Raw genomic sequence first — 24907 nt, forward strand, 5'->3', positions numbered from 1 at the left:
TCAAATATAGCCAGTCAGCTGTCTCATGTTGGAGAAGTTTGTTGAGGACTGTCTCCTATGGGAGGGACCTCATGCTTGAACAGAAGAAGAATGTGAAGAGGGAGGAGCAAAAGAGAAAATGTGTGATGAACTGACCTCAACCCTCCTTCACTGTGTAGCTCACAGGGGAAAGGAAGGAGAAGGTAGGGAAGTTGGGAGTGAAGTTGATGCTGAGAAGAAGGAATGGGTGGAGGGAAAGGTGTTTTAAGATTTGATCTTATTTCTCATTATCCTACTCTTTGATTGGCAATAAATTAAATTAATTTCTCAGAGTAGAGTCCATTTTGCCTGTGATGGTAATTGTTGAGTGATCTCTCCCTGTGCTTATCTTGATCTATGAGCCTTTCATTGTATTTTTCTTCCTTCATCCAGAGGAGAGGTGTGATGGTTTGAAACTGTCTTTTTAATTTTTTCCTTGCAAAGTTCAGAACAGAGAAAGTGAAAGAGTGTAAATAAGTCACTATTGGGTGTAAGAAAGCAAAATAACGATTGTTCTAAACACTTCCATTGGATAGATAGAAATGTTTAAGAATTATTACCCAAAACAAAGTAGGCACTCTGCACATTCTGCGTTCTGCAGTGGGGGCAGTTGCTGGGCAGTCTGGCTGCTGCTGCTTCTTCTCTTCTGGCTGAAGATAACACACTGACCTTGGCAGCTAAGTTAACAACTTTCTGCTTAACTAACTCTGCTTCTCTGTCCAGGGGGGTCTGGGGGGAAGCTCCTGGGAGAGGGAGGCCTCTTTGGGAAGGGTCCCCTTGGGGGGAAGCAAAGGGAGATCGGTTGTGCTTTTCTGTTGATTGTATATATTTGTAAATGTTGTGAATTTTGTATATTTGTACATATTCATTTCATTTCTCTGCTTGTAAATACAGCCTTCATTTGCTTCCAGACTGGGCTAGCCTGGTTATTGTCGGTGGGGGGGGGGGGGAATTTCAGCTCACACCGATACAAGAGGGAATGATAGAGCAGCTTCATGAGTACCTGGCATCCAGCCAAAGTCAACCCACTACACTATAACACTTTTTTATCTCGGAGATTCATAACGATGTTACTTACCAATACAGTTGAAATATTGAATTATATATTAACATCCATATCGCTATCTTTAAAAATACTGATATCACTGTTTGTGAGCAAGGTAAGCAGACCTACTTTAATTCTATAGCCCTATCATTGATTTTGGTGAAATGCCAGTTCCTAATGCAGTTCTTGGTTTTATTTACAGAATTGAAATGGCTCAAGAGACAAACCAGACCCCAGGGCCCATGCTGTGTAGTACAGGATGTGGATTTTATGGAAATGCTAGGACGAATGGGATGTGTTCTGTTTGCTACAAAGAGCATCTTCAGCGACAGCAGAATAGTGGTAGAATCAGCCCAATGGGTAAAGGTTTGGCTCTTTTAATTTTATTTTATTTTTTTGTCTTGAAAATATAATGTGTAGGTGATGAGAGGAATTGCAAAATGTATTTCAGGAGATCTTTCCATAGCTGCATACTAAAACTATGAATATCAAAGAGAGTAATACTTTAAATCACAGTAAAAATAAAAATGCATTTTCGTGTAATATATTCTGAACCATTTGGCGTTGAGCCGTAATTTGCTTTTCTACTTACCCTCTGCTATAAGTGTATTCTTTTACAATCCCTTTATTTTGTTCATTAACAATATAGTCTGTCTTTAAGAAGATGCAGTAGAATGAGGAGTGATTGAAAATGGTTCATAACTATGCAAAACTACTTGACTAACTTGTATTCTATACTTTGCTTATAATTAACTTCTCAAATTTCTGTTATATAGGGACAGCTAGTGGTTCAAACGGTCCTACCTCAGACTCTGCATCTGTACAGAGAGCAGACACTAGCTTAAACAACTGTGAAGGTACTGCTAGTAGCACGTCTGAAAAATCAAGGTAAGATAATGGAATCATTTAGATTTGAGAAGACACTTGAGATCATTGAGTCCAACAGTAAACCTAACACTGCCAAATCCACCAGTAAACTATGTCCCTAAGTGCCATGGCTACACATCTTTTAAATGTCTCCACGGATGATGACTCAAACGCTTCCCTGGGCAGATTTTTCCAATGCTTGACAACCCTTTTGGTGAAGAAGTTTTTTCTTAACGTTCAATATAAACCTCCTCTGGTGCAACTTGTCCTATCACTTGTTATTTGGGAGAGGAGACTGACCCCCACCTCATTACAACTTCCTTTCAGGCACTTGTAGAGAGTGATAAGGTCTCCCCTCAGTCTCCTTTTCTCCAGACCAAACCCCAGTTCCCTCAGCTGCTCCTCATAAGACTGGTGCTCTAGGCCAGATGAAAATATTATTTTTGAGATTTGAATGAACTGTGAGTTTATAAAAACTTAAAGTAACATTGCAGTAACCTTGCCCTATTACAATGAGTTTCTGTAGAGAAAGAGGGACAGTGAACCTGATAGTGCGTTATGAATCTTTATAGATGAGAACTAACTAGTGTTTGGTGTTGGACTATTGCATTTACAAGGACATTTCTGGTTTATCTAGGGATATATTTGCTACAGATTGCCTAGAATCTTCTAGGGAAGAGAGATAGAAGTACAAGTCAGAAGTGTGTATCAATAATAACTTGTCAGATAGCCTATTGATGAATTTTAACAGTTTAAGATCTTCTTATAAACTCAAAACTAATTACCCATTTCACTTTATGTAAACAGAAACGTGCTTGGTGCCACTTTGCCTGTAATGCAGCAGATGACAGAAATGAGCATTTCAAGAGAGGAAAAAGTATCACTGAATACAGAGACCAAGCCAGGTATGTTTGCAGAATAGCACTGGGTACAACTGACTTAACAGAAGCTAACAATTTTACTTTCTCTTAAGCAGGCATATCCCTTTGTGGTGATAGTCTTGAGGAACTGTTAATTATGGATTCTTCTTGAGTGTTAGTACCCTCAGAATCAAGAAAAATTACTAGTATTCTACATGGTTTTCAGACATTTGTTTAATTTTAGTAGATAAGTTGACACTTGAGGAGCATTTTGTATATCAAACCTTGATGTTTTAAGAGACGCTTAAATTTTCTAGGTGCCAGATATTAAATTTTGAAGACTGTTGATTTCAGTATAGTTCCTGCTGACTCATGGCAATCAAAATTATTTGTTGCATTTGAAGAACAGAGTTCTTAATAAAATCTGTTCTACAGAATAGATCTACAGGATGAGAATGGAGAAGGGAATACTTGATATAGAATGCTGACAGAGACTGCTAAAGGTTCTTGGACTAATTCAGTAATCAGTAGATATAACCAAAACATTATTCTATGGATATAGAATATTTATGGCATTAATTGCTTAGTGAGGATGTTCAGTTTAAAAGTTTTACTTCTGTTCTTGGAAGGTTGTAGCTGTAGTATTTCAACTTTGAAGTGTAAAAGTATTTATTGGTGAGAGGAGGGGAAGAACTGCTTCCCTACCTACAGTGAGTGACTGAATTCATGTTTTATTCTACAGCAGTTTTTTGAAATGGATATCTTAATGCACTTGTTTGATACCTATAGATATTGACACTTGTTAATTTTAACAGTTCTGAAACAATCTTAAAACATTAAAAGATGATGTTTGATAGGAAAACCTGAAGATAAAATGATTGTTTTTAAAATTCCAGAAGGTACCATTCAGCACTATATAGATGCATCTTTGTCAATAAGACTACTGTTACAGCTGATAGTTAATTGCTCGGTGTTTGTACACAGGTTTTTTACTATTTGAATTAGGTTAAAATTGTGACATGAGCTAAATTACAGTTGCTTTTATTATTTTCTTTTTTGGTTAAGTAGAGACTGGGGAGATTTTTACAGGTTTCAGCTTCTTGTAACGTAGAATCATAGAATGGTCCAGGCCAGAAGGGACCTCCAAAGGTCACCTAGTCCGACCTCCCCACAGTTAGATAACTTATGTTATTAACTTTGTATACTTTGTTACATGTAACAGGTTAACCTGCCTGTTTCCTCCCAACACAAAAGTGAGGGAAAATAGCACACACAAAAACTCTGGGTTGAGGTAAAAAGAGTTTAATATAAAATAAGATAACATAATCATAATGCACAATTACCTTAGCTTAGCCTACTTGCAGAAAAAGTGCAGTGAAATGCAGGAAAGGGAAAAAAAAAAAAAAAGGCATAAAACAGAAAACCAAAATCAGTATGCTACTCAATTCCCATCTGTATCGCTGCCATCCCTGTGGGAAAGAACCAACAAAAAAACCCAAAAGCAGCAACCCGAACAGGAAGTCTCTCATGTTTCAATCTGAACTTCAAGCCCCATAATACTTTGCTCCAGCCAGCACTTTCATTTTGAAGCTGGCATGAAGCAGAATGGTTTTGAATAACAGTATCAAATATTCAACTTAACTCATGACATTACAATATTTAGAAACCCGTATTTTCTAGTATTAATTGCTACCTGAAAAAGTCACAGACAGGAAAGATACATAAAATGGTAGCAGTGTGGTCAAGTAATTGCTGAATTTTGTCTTATTAAAACTGCCAGTAGGGATTTGTTATTTTGCTAACTGTAAAGGGCAATCTTCTGTTTCTATTGGCTCAATATCCATTTTCTCATAACAAGGCTACTAAATAGTAGTGTCACATAACACTCTTTACTGATTACAATAGGGGAAAAAAATCCCTAAAAACAGCTCAAGATTATAATCTTGAATCTTGAAACTTGAGCTGAAATCAGTTAAAGCTCTGCTAAAGCTTGTGTAGAGATCATTTGTAAAACTACCATGGAATTTAAATGTTTGGAAAAAAACTTCTCTAACAAAATTTTTCTTAGTACATATCCATAAATTCTTGAAACAGTCTTCAGCTTCTCTAAAAGTAGAAGTTAATCAAATTTGTGGGTTTATCAGACATATATCAAATATTTGCTGTATTCACTAGTATGTTGATCCTGTAAGTGTCTTGCAGTCAAGAAAAGCTGGCCTCAACTTTTTATAAATCTCTATTGTGTTTGAGTTAGTTGAGTTAGTTCCTTTTTTTTTTTTTTCAGCAGCATCCAATATGTGTTGGTCTTTCTTGAGGAGGAGCTGAAACAATAGCAAAGTAGATAATTCATGTCACCTCATAACAACAAAGCTGTCTATGAGATTTAATTCTCTAAGATAAAGCCTGTCATGGTGTTGCTAATGAAAAGACTGTTTAGTTTTATTTGTAGTTTCACCCTAGCAATTGAATTTCACAACTGTCTATCAGATGGTAGGTCAGGAGCAAAAAAATGTAGCCTTCTGTCATGGGTTGAGTTGAATATGCTGGTGTCTGTTGAGTACCATGCTATGGTCATGCCAGCTTCAAAAATGAAAGTGCTGTCTGGAGCAAAGTATGATGGGGTTTGAAGTTCATACTGTAACATGAGAGACTTCCTGTTCTGGTTGCTGCTTCCGATTTCTGTTTTTAGGGTGTTGGTCTTTTCTGCTGTGCTGGCTTCTTCATGCTTGGGTGGGGGGAACCATTTTATTGCCTGCTTCTGCTGCTGCTTTTGCTTTTGCTAAGGTAATTGTACAGTGTATGATCTCATTAAACTCCTTATCTCAACCCAGAGGATTTTTTTTGTGTTGTTTTCCCTCCTGTCTGTATGTGGGGTAGGGAGCTTGCTTGTTAGAGCAGATTGTGTTAACCAAGGACACCTTCGAGCAAAGTAGATCTCTACTTTTTTTTTTTTTTTTTTTTTTTTACCTTCAGTACTATGAAGGCTCATTCTCTTCTGCAAACCAGAAAGTTCTAAATAGTTAGGTCGGGACAATTGTCTTTAATTCTGGACTAAAATACTTGCTGTTGGGATTTAAGCATCCGATTCTAGAAAATTCTGAAGTTGACAAAAATTAAGCTTAACAGGTTTGTTTTTTCTTCTGTTTTTCTCAGATTGAGGTTGTAACCTGAATTCTCATTCAGAACAATTCAGGTCTGAAGGCAATTAATAATATATTAGAATTTGAAGGAAGAAAGGCATGACAGCTGTAACTGGCCTAGTTGGCTGTAATTTAGGTATCTAACATGCTATATTTTGTTGTAATTTATAATTTCTTAGTTCAACTGCCTTGTTTGTTGTAGTTTTCTAATTGAATTGTGACATGTGTTCAGTCCAGTTGCTTATCTGATGAACTGCTCACAAGTCAATGAAATATAAAGACCTTTGCATTAAAAGTCCAATTCATAATTGAGCGTTAGTTATATCATGCATTTTATATGCTTTTGATATGCTTCTAAAATTATTGAGGATTGAATTTTAGTCGAGTCTTGACCAAAGTCAGACTATACCTCAAGCATTCTAGAGATACTGTTCATATTTGTGTGATTTTCCACGTTAATTTACAGGAATTAAACTCAAAGCCCTTATCTAACTCTTTTACTTTTTTTGTGTTGATTACTGTATCAGAGGAATACCGTTACCAAGTTGGTGAGACATAGTAGAGGCCTTTAAGAAACTTATAGAATCATAGAATATATTGGGTTGGAAGGGACCTTTAAAGGTCATCTAGTCCAACCCCCTTGCAGTAAGCAGGGACATCCCCAACTAAATCAGATTGCTCAGGGGCCCCATCAAGCCTGACCTTGAATGTCTCCAGGAATGGGGCCTCAACCACCTCCCTGGGCAACCTCTTCCAGTGTTCCACCATCTTCATAGTAAAAATCTTCCTAATGTCTAATATAAATTTACTCTTGTCTAGTTTAAAACTACTGCTCCTTGTCCTAGTGCTACATGCCCTTGGAAACAGTCCCTTCCCAGCTTTCTGTAGGCCCCCTTCAGGTACTGGAAGGCTGCTATAAGGTCTCCCTAGAGCCTTCTCTTCTCCAGCCTGTCTTTGTAGGAGTGGTGCTTCAGCCCTCTGATCGTTTGTGCGGCCTGCTCTGGAACTGGTCCATTAGGTCCATGTATTGTTTGCTTTAGCAGGTTTTTGTTTCATTTTAGCAAGTTTTTAAGTATCAATAAAAGGTCCATACAAGAGCGCCGACTTACATATGAGCACTAAAACTGAAGTGTTCTGAAAACAAGTATACCCAAATACTGTGTTCAGTTTTGGACCCCTAACTCCAAGAAGGACATTGAAATGATGGAGCAGGTCCAGAGAAGGGCAATGAAGCTGATGAAGTGTCTGGATGTCGTGAAGGCATCACATGCCCAGAATTATGCTCCCAGATACCAGCTAACTTGTCCCAACATGTTCTGGGAAGTCCCCCTTCCACCCTCCTTTCAGGAGGGGAAGACAAAAGGTTCAGGCGCCAGCCTGTCTCCTAAGGGAATAAACAACTGCAGGCACCCATCTCAATGGGATGCCTATGCTCTGCCCATCTACGGGCATAATTCTAGCTTCACCTTTCTATAGGTGGAAGCAGGTTGTTGGCAAGTGTGCCCATTGGCTAAGTCCAGCCTCGAGTGTCTATAAGTATTGCCCCATTTTGGTGCCACGTTGCTCTCTCCTTCTACTTTCACCCATCATGCAACTCACGATTGTGTAAGCTATAAGCCTTTCACGCAAGTGTACTTGGAAGCCTCTGCGAACATGGAAGCCAGCCCACAGAGTGTGCATCGAGGACCCGCAAAAGATGATCCCATCGCCAGAGGTGCTGTAGACCCAGTCGAAAGAAACTGAGGGAAGCCCCCAAAGAGGGTAAGCTGTAACCCAAAAGGGGAAGGACTAGCCCAAGCCCGGCAGTCCAGAAACACTGCAAGCTAATTAAGCAGCCAAATAAGCAGAAACGCATCTTGCGTGGCCTGCCGCTTGCGGGAGTGAAAGGGAGCCGCCCCCTGTAGCCGCTCCGCAGCCCGTATCAGGGCAAAACACCCGGGGTTTCCCCGAGGGAAAAGAGAGAGCAAAAGATTAGCCTCTCCATTAAAGTCAAGGCAATGACTGTACCATTATAATTTAAATGGAAGCAGTTGCCCAGAGAAGCGGCAGTCAGCTCACCTCGAGCCGAGCCAAGCCGAGGGGGGAAGCATCGCGTCACTGCACCCCCCACCGGAGACCTGCCTATGGGAAAACTGCCCTCGATCGTAGGGCTGAGCACCGAAAAGACCTGGCCCTCCTGAGCCGTCCTCCGGTCAGGGAGCCGCACCCCTCCCCGCAGACCACGGGAGGACAAAGAAGCGAACTGCCCTTCCTGCAGACCGCGGGAGGAGAAAGCCAACCTTGGCCCCCCCCCACAGAGCCGGGAGGGAGAAAGAAAGCGCCGCCTGAACGGGGCCAATCTCAGGCAGAAGCAGATACCCAGTGAACCCGTGTGATCCGGCAATTTGTCTCGCTGCATGCATCTTTCATTTGTATAACATCTAGTAACGTTTTATTCAAAGCGCCCGCACATAGCTGCGTGATATTTCTAGCTTAACCTGCCTCGTGATAACGTTATAAATATCTCTTACATAGCTAGCAGCCGCAAGCGCTTTGTCGAGTCTCCATCTAGTGGACAAGCGGCGGAACTGCACCCTTTCGTTCCCTTAATTAGAAATTGACTGTAAATATTATAATTGGGTATAATTGTAAATACTAAATCAGTTATGGTCTATATTATTATAACCGTGCATCCGAATCAATATATATAAAGTAATTAATCGAATATTAATAAGAATAAACAATAAGTTCATAACTCATATTTTCATAATTCATAATTAATAATCACCATCCTCCATCCCTATTCTCCCTCTCCACGACACTGGAGAACGTCTTATGAAGGATGTCTGAGGGAGCTGGGGTTATTTAGTCTGGAGGAAAGGAGGCTGAGGGGAGACCTCATTGCTCGCTACAACACCCTACTATAGTTCTCCCTACTATCAAGTGATAGAACAAGAGGAAATTAACTCTATTTGTGCCAGAGGAGGTTTAGGTTGCATATAATGAAAAATTTCTTTCCTGTAAAAGTGGTCAGGCATTAGGAGAGGCTGCCCAGGGAGGTGGTGGAGTCACTGTCCCTGGAGGTGTTCAAGAAGCGTGTGGACATGACACTTTGGGACATGGTTTAATGGGCATGGTGGTGGTAGGTTGACAGTTGGACTAAATGGTCTTAGAGATCTTTTCCAGCCGAAACAATTCTATGATTCTACGAGTCTATGTTTAAATAATGATATTGTATTGAGTCATAGCATATTTCTAGCTTTTTTTTTTTTTTTTGCGGGTCACTTCCTTTCTGAATTAATTTCCTGTCAGGTCTGTTATTGTTTCATGTCAGTGCATGCATATCCAAAACTTTTTCTTAACCCAGTAATATATCTCTTTTAGGGAACGGTATGGTGAGTTATCACTCTGAAGCCACAGCTGTGTAATAGTGCTGCCTGTAAAGAAAGTGAACTGAAACTTGAAATGCGTATGCCCTTGTGTAAAATTAGTGTTTTTAAAATCTTTCCCAAATATTGTTAACTTAAAATTTTATTCTATCCGCATTGTAGATTACCTTTTCCATTCCTGAAAGTTGATATTTAATGAAATCCATCAGAATGATGGTTAGCTCACTTGACTTTTGGTCCTGTACCAAGCCATTATGATGAGTTATTTTCATGTTCAACACCACAGCTGTCTTACATGCAGGTTGAGACCCTGTTATGTTATAGATAAAACAAGTAGCTATGATATACAGGGTGTGTCCTGCCTGACAAACCTGGTGGCCTTCTACAAACAGGTCACAACATTAATAGATGAGGGGCACATGGGTTTGATGGGTGGACCACTATATGGATAAAGAACTGTGGCAGTTTAGGTTGGGTGCCTCCTGTTTCTGCCACATAAGCTACACCTCCGGTGTCCCGAATGTCCACCCAATAAGGTGGACACAGGAAACGGTGTATTTCTACCCATAAATCCTGCGCCCTATAAATCCATCTGCAAAGTCATTCTCTCCCTCTTTCTTCCCTCTCTGCTCCCGTGGGAGATGCTCTCTTATCGGGTAATGGTGGGGGAGTATCTCAAGGCCTCTTAGGCCTGTGTAGGCCTAATGCCAGGAAGAGAAAGGGGGGGGGGGGCAGTCTCAGACCTGGCCAGCCTGAGACTAGCTTAGCAGCAGGGGGGGGGGGGGGGGGGGGAAGAAAGAGCCCTGGGGGTTTTGGGTATACCCTCAGGTGGGGAGAAGGGAAGAATTGGGAAGCCTTTGGGTGTTGTGTAAGGGACTCTGTATGCTTTGGGTTATTCTTGTCACTATGCTTTGCAGTTTTTGTAGTTTCACCAATTGCTTTTCCATTTAAACTTTCCATCACTCTCCAATCTGTTTGTGTGAGTGTCATTCTTTTGTCCCTCTCGGGGCAAGAGAGAATCTATCTGGCCTCAAACCAGCACAAGAACTGGCTTGATGGCCGCACCCAAAGAGTGGCCTGTCAATGGGTCCATGTCCCAGTGGAGGCCAGTGACAAGCGGAGTCCCTCAGGGATCAGTCCTGGGACCAGTCTTGTTCAACATCTTTGTTGGTGACATGGACAGTGGCATTGAGTGCACCCTCAGCAAGTTTGCTGATGACACCAAGCTGTGTGGTGCAGCAGACACGCTGGAGGGAAGGGATGCCATCCAGAGGGACCTTGACAGGCTGGAGAGGTGGGCACAAGCCAAACTCATGAGGTTCAACAAGACAAAGCGCAGGGTCCTGCATCTGGATCAAGGCAATCCCAAGCACAAATACAGGCTGGGCAGTGACTGGCTAGAAAGCAGCCCTGAGGAGAGGGACTTCGGGGTGCTAGTGGACAAGAAGCTCAACATGAGCTGTCAGTGTGCACTTGCAGCCCAGAAAGCCAACCAGATCCTGGGCTGCATCAGGAGAAGTGTGGCCAGCAGGTCAAGGGAGGTGATTCTCCCCCTCTACTCAGCTCTGGTGAGATCCCATCTGGAGTACTGCGTCCGGTTCTGGAGCCCCTATTACAAGAAGGATATGGACATGCTGGAACATGTCCAGAGAAGGGCCACGAGGATGATCAGAGGGCTGGAGCACCTCTCCTATGAGGACAGACAGAGAGTTAGGCTGTTCAGTCTGGAGAAAAGAAGGCTCTGAGGTGACCTTATTGTGGCCTTCCTGTATCTGAAGGGGGCCTACAAGAAAGCTGGGGAAGGACTTTTTAGGATATCAGGTAGTGATAGAACTAGGGGGAATGGAATAAAGCTGGAAGTGGGGAGATTCAGACTGGACCTGAGGAAGAAGTTCTTCACCATGAGAGTGGTGAGACCCTGGGACGGGTTGTCCAGGGAGGTGGTTGAGGCCCTGTCCCTGGTGGTGTTTAAGGCCAGGCTGGATGAGGCTCTGGCCAGCCTGATGTAGAGTGAGGTGGAACCAGAGGATCCTTGTGGTCCCTTCCAACCCTGACCGATTCTATGATTCGATGTTGCAGATAATATTCTAAGTAAGATGCTATCTTATGAGATATTGAGGGTTCAAGGTGATAAATAGATTATAATTGTTGGTTCTTGTTTTAATAACTGATTCTGATTTTCTTTCAAACATGAATATATTATTTAACTCTGGGTGCTATCTGTAAACAGTTCTTTTGTGGCCGGTTGTAGGAGACTGACCACAGTCAAGACATGGACTCAATATGAGTTCAGGATCTTGCTCATTTATTGCTAAAAGACACAAACTTTTATAGTATTATATGCTGTCCACGTGAATAACATTATCTCGGTATTGGCGGACATGCATTGTTCACGCACCCGTTGCTGTATGCTGATTGCAATATAATATCATCAATGTCTTCCTGCCTTGCGGTTTCAGTACCTGGTTTCATGTCCTGTTTATTGCTTGCCAGCTTCCTCTTATCAGCCTCTCAAGGACATGTCAAGTTGTTTATAGTTAGTTAACTTAGCTAAAAGGCTGGATTGTGCAGCCTATGGCCTCTATCTTCCAGCCATTTCTCTACAATTCCCCTGTCTCTTTTTTGCACAAGCCAAGCCTAATTGGTGATGTGAAATAATAAGCGTTTTATACATGACAAAGCACAACTAAGACATAGCAAACCAATTAACACTATTGCTAATATTAAGAGTCCAGTCTGCACTAACCCTTTCAGACAACTGCTCAGCCCCAGCCAATTGCCTAATCCAAATAGACTGACATCCTGTTTTACCTTTTGAGAGTGGGCAATCAATTGCTGAATATCTTTATGAATAGATTTAGAGTGATCTTGCAGATCCATACAACACAATCCTTCAAATTCATCACACCCATGTCCATGAGCTCACTAGTGGTGTTTGCCTGTTTGACTACCCAGCAAGCTAACCTTCCTAAATTTGATGTGCTGTAGCTGCTTTGGGATCTGCAAGGCCGCTGTTGCAGTCAGCATCCAAAGGATGATGAATGCACCGGTCAAACCCATCTTGCTGGGACCCAATGTGGTCCAAAACCTGTTGAGACACAAGCATATCCTCCACCCCAGGTTATTAATTCACAGGGATCAGACCATTGACCTGTTTCTAGATCCCAAACTTTTACTTTGACACCTGATGGCACTACACTAGTGGTGGTCAAAGAATTGAAATGATGCATCATTGGTGTTTCCTGGGAATCGTTTGAGAACTGCAAAAGGTTTAAAACATACATAGCTTTGTTTAACTGGGCCTCTGGAGAATCTCCTGCCATTCCCCCTCTTAGTTTTTGCAAAAGTTGCTTCAGTGTGCCATGTAGGGGAATGGGGAATACTGGGAACATGAGTGATAGCCCACAATTGCAATAACGGATTAACTTTACCAGATAGGTAGGCTGGGCCATTGTCTGTTCCTGGGTAACCATTGTTTAACATTCTGGGGAGTTAACATATAAATGCACATAAACATATTCCCTAATTACATGACATTAAGGCATTGAGACATTCAGTCCCAAATGAGAAGTTTCCTCGGGGGACAGTCGTGCAGTCAGCTTCAGATTGACGCTTCTGATCTCAGGTAAACAGGCACCGTGGTCAGTCTCAGTGGTCAGCTGATTGTCAGCTTCACAGGCACTGCTGTTTGTCCCATCATTTGAGTCTTGCACTGGGCATCAGGAAAACGTGTAGGTGGGAAAAGATGAATCCCTTTCCTAACCTTGACTTTTCCCTAGGGTAAACCTCTGTATCAAAAAGGGGAAAAAATTTTTGTCGCTTTTCATATTCTTATAATCCTTATCTTAAAACCTTTATAAATACAAAAACCAAAACAACACTCTATAACGTTCCTAAAATAAACTCCTATGTCTTGCTAATACCAAAAAAGTCCTAAAAACTTAAAAAAACTACGTGACAATTAAACCATCAAAGTAATGGGCAAGAAAACAAAAAAGACGGTATATTATATAATGCGCACTTTTCAAAATGAAAACTTATTTACCATATATATAGAGCTCTTTTTGAAATTGCCGGCACACTCAAAAAAAGAAGGTTTGAACCAGAAAAAAGAAAAGAAAACCCTTAACCTATAAACTCATAAACAGCTTATTCCATTACCCAGTGGCACTTATGCTTATTGATTAGGGAACATACTTTAACACAGTCACTAAAGACTTACAAACCATCATTATTATCTATAGCACTTAACATACCTTATTACAAGTACCAGATTTGTGTTATGAGTACTTATTAATCATCATGCTTATTGTGAAAACGCAACGATTGCAAACATTAAAATAATGAATTTCCAAAATCACTTACAATCAGAAATAATGATAAAAAATATATATATATATATATCAAGCTCACATTCACAAAATGGTGAGATACCCTTCTTAAAACTTAACACTGTTACTTTAAAATCAGAACACAGGTTTCTGCAGACCGTAAACAGCTGCAAACAAGGCAGTGAGATAAGGAGGGAGAAGGAAGGGGGGGAAGGAAGGAGGGGGGTTGGAAGGAAGGAGGGAAGGAAGAGGGGGGGAAGGAAGAGTGGAAAAGGAAGGGGGGGAAGGAGGGGGGTTGGCAAATGGCAGTAGAGAAGGCCCTTTTTTTCTTTTCTTTTTCTCGCGTGGTTCACAAGCTGTTGTCTTCAGAAATGTGCAGATTTTCAAGTTTGGAAATGAAGGTTCTGACTGCATAAATACTGCCTTCAGCTCCAAAGTTGCTTTTTTAATAGTTTCTCGGTGATGAAAAAAACTGTGACATTTCTTTAAAGAATCAAGGGCTGTAAACGCTGCTGCTGGTGTACGAGAGCAATGGGAGTCGTAGCTGCTAACTCTTCTACCATGGGACAAGCCAAAGCCACCGTGGCTTGGCTCCCTCCTGTGGCTGGTGCCGCCGCTCTGAGGCTCCTAATGGCCCAACTGGGGGCCATTTCCTCTCCCTGCTCCACACTGCTGTCTGTGCGGTTTGAAAAATCAAAGGCTGGGGGAGAAACTGCAAAAGCCTCCACTGGCAAAGTCTCTGGATGTTGATGCGTGCAAGCTGTTAGCACATCACTCACAGCAGTATTTCCCAAGGCACACAAAACTCTTTGGCAATCGATGTTTCCCACTTGCTTCTCCAAGGCAACCTCAGTGTTGGGCACTGCTTTAATCTCTCTGATCTTATCTTCCTTCTTAGCATAGTCTCAAAGCTTATCTCTGATCTTATCCCAGATTCCTGGGTCATAAACTATCCTTTTAGTGTTAGAGAAGTAGTGCTCAGTTGCTGAAAAGAGCATCTGCTGAAGAGCAGAGGTACCAATAGACTTCTCATGTTGCTTAAAGAGTTTCTGCTCCCGAGCCATACTTTTCCCCTGCTCTTTCTTGCGTGCAAGTCCTGCACAACTTTCCAGCCCAAAACTTGATGGTTATCCTGCTGACCAGTCCCCAGAGCTGCTTTTTCCACAGGGAAAGCCATGGGCTCACTAGAGTTATCAGAAACACTCATAAGGGAATGCGTCTGCACTGGAGTGGTGATTGTATGTGGCATTTCCAACTGTTCCACTAAGTCCAAATCACCTTCTGCAGCAGCTTTCTGAACAACCAGCTGCCAAAATCTCAATGGTGATGGAGGGGTCACAGTTACACCACAGGGAGGTAAAGTCCATGAAGTAGATGCACCTGTAGGATGACATCCTCCTCCCCCCACAGTCTTTTGCAACCTCACAGCCCAGGGTGAGATCTCCTTCTCACCTTCTTCCTCACTGTCAGATGGTAGGGGAGGGAATTGCTGCTGCTGTTGGGGATCATTAGGGTCATTACGATTCTCGTTTGTCAAGTGCTCCTTCAACTGATCATGTGGAGATTGATAGACCAATGGCAACTGAGCAAAGTCTCAGGGACTTTCACTTCAAAGGGATCTTAAGCTGCTCATTAGGAGAAGGATATTTCTGCTCTCCAGTGCCCTTTTCCTCTGGCACTGACGGAGCGGCTGGGCTGCTAGAGGCAGGGGGGGCAGAGAGTGCTGGCATGTCCTCCACTGCTTTAGTTATCTCCCCCACACCCAGCTCAATTCCCTTTTCTTTTAGCTCCATTTTAAGTTCCTCCTCCTTTTTACCTTGCTCTTGCTTGGTGTCTTTTAGCGTTTCATTAAGTATTCATCAGGTAGTAGCCATATCTACAAGTTCTTTATCTCCTTTCGTTAGGGCATCCCATAAATGGCTAACCAGCTTCTGCCATGCAGCAACACTAAAGGCAGTGCCGCAAGAAGACTCAAACCCTTGCTGCTTACCCCATAAAAGCAGCCTCCTTAGATCATAGTCACTAACTTTTACACTTCTACACTTCAGGAACGTTTTCCAAATTCCAATGACTAAGTCCTCTTCCTTTGTTAGATTCTGTCCCATTATGTTCCTGGTGGCTCACCTTAATAGGTGTCGAAGTACAGGTCCCGGCCAAGGCAGATTCCTGTGATGCGGGCTGGAGGGCCTCTCTGGTGGGGCCACACTCCTCTGCGGCGGGGCGCGGCGCAGTTCTCTCGGCTCAGGCAGCCCCTGAGTCCCTTGCTGGTGGCAGCGGGGGTGGGGGCCGCACTGGTTGTCCTCCCCCATCTTCTGCAAGCGGGTCTGCAGCTCCCTGCCCAGCTCCTCGTGGTCCACTGGCCCGAAGATGCTCCTGCACACTGGGCTATGACCGTGCCCGGCCAGGGCTCACCGGGTGGAGAGATGCTCCAGGGCGGCGGGGCTGCGATGGGGTGAGTGCCCCCCGCCCCTAGTCCCGTTCACACTCCCGCCTCTCTGTGATACTAAACATGAGTTTGGGGTCCTTCGAATGTCCTTTTTCTTTTGCCCATTGACAAAGATCTTTCAGCTTCTTCATGCTCATGCCAGCACCTTGCTTAGTGATTAATAATAGCGTGAGTGCCGCATCCCGACCCATACTCGGTGAAGCGGTGTTACCATTGCGGGTCCAAACTGGTGCGCTCAGTCGGAATCCAGCTGTCCCTCTAGGATGCCACCCACTCCAATCTCCTATCCCCTGTCTGCACCTTTTTCTTCTTGGTCATCAGATGTGGGGTTCCAGGGTCCCTTACAGGTGGTGAGTCGCGATCTCACATCCAGCTACTGCCGCTTTTGCCATGCAGCGCCACTCCTGTCCAGGGTCAGAAATCATTGCACAGCAACCGTCACTCTGCCAGCTTCTGCCACTACTTCTCGACAGAGCCTGTTTTCTCGTTGCAATGCAACTAAATCCTTAATAGAGACGTCCTGATCTAGTCCCTGTTCGGGCACCAAATGTAGGAGATTGACCAGAGTCAAGACATGGACTCAATATGATTTTAGGATCTTGCTCCTTTACTGCTAAAAGACACAGGCTTTTATAGTATTATATGCTGTCCACGCGAATGTCAGTTTTAGATTGAGTAGATGCTCCCAGTTGAAACAATTTTAAAATGGAACTAATAATCTCTTCTAAGTCTTGAAGCTGTGTTGTGGGTTTAAGACTGTGTCGGTGTGAGCTGAAATTCCCCCCCCACCGACAATAACCAGGCTAGCTCAGTCTGGAAGCAAATGAAAAGCTGTATTTACAAGCAGAGTCTAAAATCTACAATGAAATGCAATGAATATGTACAAATATATATACAATCAACAGAAAAGCACAACCGACCTCCCTTTGCTTCCCCCCAAGGGGACCCTCCCAAAGGGGCCTCTCTCTCCCAGGAGCTTCCCCCCAGACCCCCCTGGACAGAGAAGCAGAGTTTGTTAAGCAGAAAGTTGTTAACTTAGCTGCCAAGGTCAGTACGTGTTATCTTCAGCCAGAAGAGAAGAAGAATCAGCAGCCAGACAGCCCAGCAACTGCCCCCACTGCCGAACACAGAATGTGCAGAATGCCTACTTTGTTTTGGGTAATAGTTCTTAAACATTTCTATCTATCCAATGGAAGTGTTTAGAACAATCGTTATTTTGCTTTCTTACACCCAATAGTGAATTATTTACATTCTTTCACTTTCTCTGTTCTGAACTTTGCAAGGAAAAATTAAAAAGACAGTTTCAAACCATCACAAAGACTTAACCATAGATGAGTCCTCCAAGTATCAGAGAGGTGCAGGAACGTGGACACTGGAAAAATGTAGTCTTTTATTATTTTATCCCATAATGCCTGCATCCCCTCTATATAAACTGACTGCAGAGTCAATTCTGCCCTTTTTCCTCCCTTTCTGTTCTCCCAGCTGCACACAGATGGTTATCTCTGGTTTGTGAGGGAGGCTTGCTGCCTGGATTGGCCTTGGCAAGGCTAATTTTTAGCTGCACCATTTGGCCTGGTGGTGGTGAGGGAGGCAGGGAGGTAGGGGGGAGCATTTGAGGCCTCTATTTTGGCCTGATTTGGGGAGAGGTTTTGGAAAGTTTTGGCCTAATGAGGTTCTATGGTAAGCTCAGATAAGGGAACTGGGCTGAGGTTGAATATGAATTAGTGTATCGTGTATGCTTTTGTATTGTGGTATATAGTTGTGAATAGAACTTCCATTTAAATTTCCAATTCTTTCCAATCCTGTATGGAACGTTTTCTTTTGCTCCTCTAGGGAGGCGTAAAAGAGCATCTTGCCACTCCCTAAACCACAACAAGCTGTCTATCTTGAAAAATAAGACCAAGGACCCAACTGCTGGTCCTGTGCTTGTTGCTGATAGAATGCTATCATATCTTTTTGACCAAGGTTTGCAATGGACATCAAGTTTTGATGGTAACCAAATTAAACTATATTTCAGTGTGATAATTAAATGGGCATATCTGTTATATTGATATAAGTGTGAAAATATTAATTGCGCCTGTTAGAGATGGGCTCCAATATGGGTCCCACCCACAGGATCTAGTCCTTCATGAACTGCTCCAGCTGTGCTATCAGTTCTGAAAGTATAGTTACTATAATGGTTATTACTTTTTCAGAAGTCTCGCAGAGTCACTGTGGCTTTCATACTTTAGGGTATAGAATCATAGAATTGCCTGGTTGGAAAAGATCTTAAGATCATTGAGTCCAACCATAATCTAACATTTCCCTGTACACAACTGTTAGACCACGTCCCTAAGCTCCTCATCCAAATGTCTTTTAAACACCTCCAGGGATGGTGACTCCCTGGGAAGCCTGTTCCAGTGCCCAATGACCATTTTGGTGTAGAAATTTTACCTAATATCCCACCTCCCCTGGTGCAACTTGAGGCCATTTCCTCTTGCCCTTGTTACCTGGGAGAAGAGACCATCTCCCACCTTGTTACAGCCTCCCCTCAGCCTACTTTTCTCCAGCCTCCTTTTCTCCAGGCTCCCTCAGCCGCTCTTCCATAGGACTTGTGTTCAAAACCTCTCACCAGCCCTCTTGCCCTTCTCTGGACATGCTCCATCACCTCAATGTCCTTCCTGTAGTGAGTAGCATTGTTTTTCCCATTTGTAGAATCTTTCTGTGTATAGGTTGAACAACTGTTATGCTGTGGCTTGTGGCTTATTTCCAATCATCAGTGACCTGTCTGCTTTAAAGATGCATCTTATTTTCAGACTGAGTGAAGTAAATCTTCACAAATTTACAATGCAACACTTGTATTTGTGCCTTTTTTGTTGTTGTTCAGGCCCTTCTACTATGATTATCTTGGTCCTTATCCTAGTAGAATTATGATCATAGAATGGTTTGAGTTGGAAGGGACCTTTAAAGGTCCCCTAGTCCAACCTCCTGCAATGAGCAGGGACATCTCTATCTAGATCAGGTAGCTCAAAGCCTTGTCCAGCCTGACCTTGAATGTTTCCAGGAATGGGGCATTTACAGTCTCTCTGGGCAACTTGTGCCAGTGTTTCAACATGCTCACTGTAATAAATTTCTTCCTTGTCTAGTCAGTATCTACTCTCTTGTCCTATTGCTACAGGCCCTTCTATGAAGTCTATCCCCATATTTCTTATAAGCCCTTTAAGTATTGAAAGGTCACAATTGTAGGAGATTGCCCAGAGTCAAGACACGGACTCAATATGAGTTCAGGATCTTGCTCATTTATTGCTAAAAGACACAGGCTTTTATAGTATTATGTGCTGTCCACACGAATAACATTAGCTCGCTACTGGCTAACATACATTGTCCATGCGCCCGTTGCTGTATGCTGATTGGAATATGATATCAGCAATGTCTTCCTGCCTTGCAGCTTCAGCACCTGGCTTCATGTCCTGTTTATTGCTTGCCAAGCTTTCTCTTATCAGCCTCTCAAGGACATGTCAGGCTTTTTATAGTTAGTTAGCTAAAAGGCTGGATTGTGCAGCTCATGGCCGTTTATCTTCTGGCCATTTCTCTACAACAATAAGGTCTCCCCCCTGGAGCCTTCTCTTCTCCAGGCTGAACAGCCCCAACTCTCTCAGCCTGTTTTCATATGAGAGGTGCTCCAGCCCTTGGATCATTTTTGTGACCCTTCTCTGAACTTGCTCCAACGGGTTGTCGTGGAGAGGGTGAATAGGGATGGAGGATGGTGATTATTAATTATGAATTATGAAAATATGAGTTATGAAATTATTGTTTATTCTTATTAATATTCGATTAATTACTTTATATATATTGATTCGGATGCACGGTTGTAATAATATAGACCATAACTGATTTAGTATTTACAATTATACCCAATTATAATATTTACAGTCAATTTCTAATTAAGGGAACGAAAGGGTGCAGTTCCGCCGCTTGTCCACTAGATGGAGACTCGACAAGGCGCTTGCGGCTGCGAGCTATGTATAGAGATATTTATAATGTTATCACGAGGCAGGTTAAGCTGGAAATATCACGCGGCTATGTGCGGGCGCTTTGAATAGAACGTTACTAAATGTTATACACATGAAAGATACATGCAGCGAGACAAATTGCTGGATCACGCAGGCTCGCTGGGTATCTGCTTCTGCCCGAGATTGGCCCCGTTCAGGCAGCGCTTTCTTTCTCCCTCCTGGCTCTGTGAGGGGGGGAAAGGTAGGCTTTCTCTTTCCCGCGGTCTGCGGGAAGGGCAGTTCGCTTCTTTGTTCTCCCACGGTCTGCGGGGAGGGGCTGGCTCCCTGACCGGAGGACGGCTCAGGAGGGCCAGGTCTTTCGGTGCTCGGCCCTACGATTGAGGGCGGGTTTCCCGTAGGCAGGTCTCCGGTGGGGGGTGCGGTGACGCAATGCTTCCCCCCCTCGGTTCGGCTCGAGGTGACCTGACTACCGCTTCTCTGGGTGACTGCTTCCATTTAAATTATAATGGTACAGTCATTGCCTTGACTTCAATGGAGAGGCTAATCTTTTGCTCTCTCTTTTCCCTCGGGGAAACCCCGGGTGTTTTGCCCTGATACGGGCTGCGGAGCGACTACAGGGGGTGGCTCCCTTTCTCTCCCACGGTCTGCGGGGGCCACGCAAGATGCGTTTCTGCTTATTTGGCTGCTTAATTAGCTTGCAGCGTTTCTGGAGCGCCAGGCTTGGGCTAGTCCTTCCCCCTTTGGGTTGCAGCTTACCCTCTTTGGGGGCTTCCCTCAGTCCCTTTTGACTGGGTCTACAGTGCCTCTGACGATGGGGTCATCCTTTGTGGGTCCTCGATGCACACTCCATGGGCTGGCTTCCATGTTCGCAGAGGCTTCCAAGTACGCTTGCGTGAAAGGTTTATAGCTTACACAATCGTGAGTTGCATGATGGGTGAAAGCAGAAGGAGAGAGCAACGTGGCACCAAAATGGAGCAATACTTATAGACACTCGAGGCTGGACTTAGCCAATGGGCACACTTGCCAACAACCTGCTTCCACCTATAGAAAGGTGAAGCTAGAATTATGCCCGTAGATGGACAGAGTATAGGCATCCCATTGAGATGGGTACCTGCAGTTGTTTATTCCCTTAGGAGACAGGCTGGCGCCTGAACCTTTTGTCTTCCCCTCCTGAAAGGAGGGTGGAAGGGGGAACTTCTCAGAACATGTTGGGACAAGTTAGCTGGTATCTGGGGGCATAATTCTGGGCATGTGATGCCTTCACAACACGGGTCCATGTCTTTCCTGTTCTGAGGACTCCAGAGCTGGACACAGTACTCCAGGTGAGGTCTCACCAAACCAGAGGGGGGAAATCACCTCCCTTGGCCTGCTGGGCACACTCTTTTGGTGCAGCCCAAAATTCAGCTGGCCTTCTCGGCTTGGACTGCACGTTGCTGGCTCATGTCCAGATTTTCATCCACCATCACTCCCAAGTCCTTCTCCAAATGGCTGCTCTCAGTCCCTTCATTCCTCCAGCCTGTATTGATATTGGCAATTGCCTCAACCTAGGTGCAGGACATTGCACTTGTCCTTGTTGAACCTCATGATATTCACATAGGCACACTTCTTAAGCCTGTCCAGGTCCCTCTGAATGGCATCTCTTGTGCCTGTTTTCTTGTTTCTGATGGTACTGTTTTACAATGCCTGTGGTTAACTTGTTGTCTTTATTAATAAATTGAAAAGTCATACCCAGTTCTGAAAACTTTTGCTCCCAACCTTGTAGCAGAACTGATCTCATAAAATTAAAATGGAAAAAATCTCATCTGGTAACCTGAGCCAATGTATGGCAAAAGAAATAACCATGATGATGGAGAAGACTGCATGCCAACAGGAACTCTGTTAAGGTGATAAATCATGTTCTGATGGTAAAAGGCTTTGCTTCATATGAATAGTGTTATTGCTACTGAGGAAACAGTATTTGCCCAGTTAGATTTGGCTTGCATGCCTTTTGTGACAAGCAATTGTCAGGATAGCATCTGATGAATTTGACTCCTAATGTCATGCCACAGTTTGATGAAAAAATTGGCTTTTGTTCTGATGTGTGAGCTTTAGTTAATGGGTGTTGTCCCTTTTCTAGGTGTTAACCAGAAGCTATTTTTAGGACTTAATTATTAAAACTCTGTTTGGATCTAAGTGCTGGCATCAAAGTGGGAGGATACCTCCTTTCTGCAGGTGTTATATGTGTAGAATAATAAACTGAACAGTTTAATTCTGATTTAGAGGGCTCTGCACCGTCTCCTTTTCTTGGGACCTTTTAGTTATCCATTATTTGCTTTTCCTTTTTGGAATGTATTTTAATTGTGGAGGAAGGATCCTGTTTGGCAATTCTTTTGGAAAATGGACCTTTGCACTTAGGACTACTATCATTGCTTTCTAGTTCCCATGTTGCTGGTTGTGACAGTGAACACTTGCCAGTTTATTTATATGGAGGAGGAAGTACGTTTGTACTAGTTGGTAACATTTTCCCTTAGGTGGATTTGGTTTTAATCTTTGTTTTGTGACACAATGATATACTAGACTATTTGTTTCCTGTGATAAGTCAGTGAGCTCAGATTGGGTTACTGCTGCACTAACATCACTTCCTTTGAGGTTTGTCCTCCATTGGTTTGGGTGTTGCTATCTTCCTACATCCTGCTATAGTATTTCCTATAGCATGTAACTCAAGTCCCAGGTTACAACAATTTAAAGGTATTTCCATTACAGTCTCCACCCCTAGACCCATTGGACCAGACCATTGGGTTTAACATTTCAATGACCTCCCCTTGCCCCTTGCCCCTGCTACAGCTTGGATTTATCCATAGTCTGAAGTCCTTTAGGGGTGTACCTGCTCCAAGTGAAGCCTTATCTATGAGCCATGGTCTCTTCAGGGGTATATCTGCTGCAGCATAGACTTATCCACAGCCACAGTTGCTTTGAGGTGCATGTGTTCCAGCATGACCTTATCCATGGGCCACAACATCTTCAGAGAGAGACCTGCTCCAGCATGGCCATACCAACAGCCAGAGTTCCTTCAGGAGTGAACCTGTTCCAAAATGGCCTTACCTACAGCTGTAGTCTCTCCAGGGGTGGACCTGCTCTGTCACAGGCTTATCCATGGCCACACACTTTGAGGTGCTCCATCATGATCTCATGCACAGCCAAAGATGCTTCAATGTATACCTTCTCCAGCATGGACTTTTCTTTGGACCTCAATCCCTTCAGAAGTATACCTGCTGTGGCATGGACATAACCACAGCCATGGATGCTTCAGGTGTCCTGCTCTCATGTAGATTCATCCACAGGTCACAGTCTCTTTGACTTGACTTCACACGGAGTTCAAGCCTGTTCAGTACAGCTGCACAGAAACAGTAGCAATGCCCTGGCCCTTTGTTATCCTAGGCACATGGCCATTGCTGTTATCAGAAGGGTCCCAGGCACAGCAGAGTAAGATGATAAGCAGTACAGCGAGCAGCAAAAGCAAAAAGCAGCCACTAACAAACACTAGACTAATATACAGTGAGGCAAGAAAGCCACATGGCAAGTACAGGAGCCTGTCAGTTAATAGCTAAGCAACAATAACAGCAATAAATTCCATCTAGCACATTGCAATCAGATCTGTCATTATCTCAAGCCCCTTGTTGGGTGCCATAAAGACCTGTTGTATTTTCCAGATGGTGAAACAGTAGGGAAAACTTGATCATTTTCTGTAGAGATAGAAGGGAAGTTAATAGAATACCTATTCTACTTAGTACTTCAGACAATAAACTTCAGGGTCTGAGTAGAGGGGAATTAACTGTTTATAAATACAAGCATGCTACTGAGTAGCTAGTGAAGTCAAGAAAAGGAAAAAAATTAACCTTTATTTATTTTACTTGCTTTAACAGTTGTTACTCAACCAAGCCCATCAATTTCTCAATCTAGTACTTCACAGAGTGAAGAGAAAGCTTCTGAACTGCCTAAACCAAAGAAGAATAGATGCTTCATGTGCAGAAAGAAGGTCGGCCTTACAGGTATGGGAACACTTTATTAATATTGAACAGATGTATATGATTAGTTCCCTCTTAATAGATGAAATTTGTTGAGGTATCCATAGCCATTAAATTTACATGCTCTTTCAAAATCCATAATGTTAGCTGCCTTAACAGAGTTGATATTTGGAAATATTCATTTCACTTACTCCATCTGTTAAATTAGATGCACATACCCCCTTTGTACTAAGTCCTTAATTTACAGCTTGCTTAAGTCTGAAGCTTCCTAGTGATATTGCTTTTACTTTTCATTGTTCAGGATTTGATTGCCGATGTGGAAACTTATTTTGTGGACTTCACCGTTACTCTGACAAGCATAACTGCCCATATGATTACAAAACAGAAGCTGCAGCAAAAATCAGGAAAGAAAACCCACTGGTGGTGGCTGAAAAAATCCAGAGAATATAAACTAGCCTACTTGTGAAAAGACTGACTTCTGTTTTATTTTAATATACTCTAGGAAAGTATTAAAGAGCAAATGCATGGCCATGTTCCTTTGTTCTCCAAAGTTTTATTTTCTGCCTTGTCTTAATGATATTTTAGAATATTTGGGTGTTTGTTACAGGCAACATTGGATAGATACAGTCCTTGAAAATGCATATGCTCTCCTCAGAATACGATCATAGAATCATAGAGTGGTAGGGGTTGGAAGAGACCTCTGGAGATCATCAAGTCCAAACCCCTGCCAAAATAGGATCACCTAGGGCAGGTCACACAGGAAGGTATTCAGATGGGTCTTGAAAGTCTCTATAGAAGGAGACTCTGCAACCTCTCTGGGCATCCTGTTCCAGTGT

At 43.1% G+C, this 24907-nt stretch overlaps 1 protein-coding gene across 1 annotated transcript; it reads left to right on the forward strand.

Annotated features, from left to right (window-relative positions):
• Nucleotides 1-1272: 1272 nt before the first annotated feature.
• LOC128979908 (AN1-type zinc finger protein 5-like) lies at nucleotides 1273-24521 on the forward strand. The gene is made up of 5 exons (XM_054398305.1): nucleotides 1273-1423; nucleotides 1840-1951; nucleotides 2738-2835; nucleotides 23970-24095; nucleotides 24373-24521. Exons 1-5 carry the CDS (start codon nucleotides 1273-1275, stop codon nucleotides 24519-24521), a joined length of 636 nt encoding a protein of 211 aa, XP_054254280.1.
• The last annotated feature ends 386 nt before the right edge of the window (nucleotides 24522-24907 follow it).

This window comes from Indicator indicator (genome assembly GCF_027791375.1).
Source record: "Indicator indicator isolate 239-I01 chromosome W unlocalized genomic scaffold, UM_Iind_1.1 iindW_random_scaffold_82, whole genome shotgun sequence".
Classification (NCBI taxonomy): Eukaryota; Metazoa; Chordata; class Aves; order Piciformes; family Indicatoridae; genus Indicator; species Indicator indicator.

What these genes read in the sequence shown, in the direction of transcription:
- LOC128979908 (XM_054398305.1), top strand. Translation starts at nt 1,273, where the DNA reads ATGGCTCAAGAGACAAACCAGACCCCAGGGCCCATGCTGTGTAGTACA. An exon ending in GAATACAGAGACCAAGCCAG is followed by an intron (nt 2,836 to 23,969) that starts GTATGTTTGCAG and finishes TTGCTTTAACAG; the next exon opens with TTGTTACTCAACCAAGCCCA. An exon ending in AAAGAAGGTCGGCCTTACAG is followed by an intron (nt 24,096 to 24,372) that starts GTATGGGAACAC and finishes TTCATTGTTCAG; the next exon opens with GATTTGATTGCCGATGTGGA.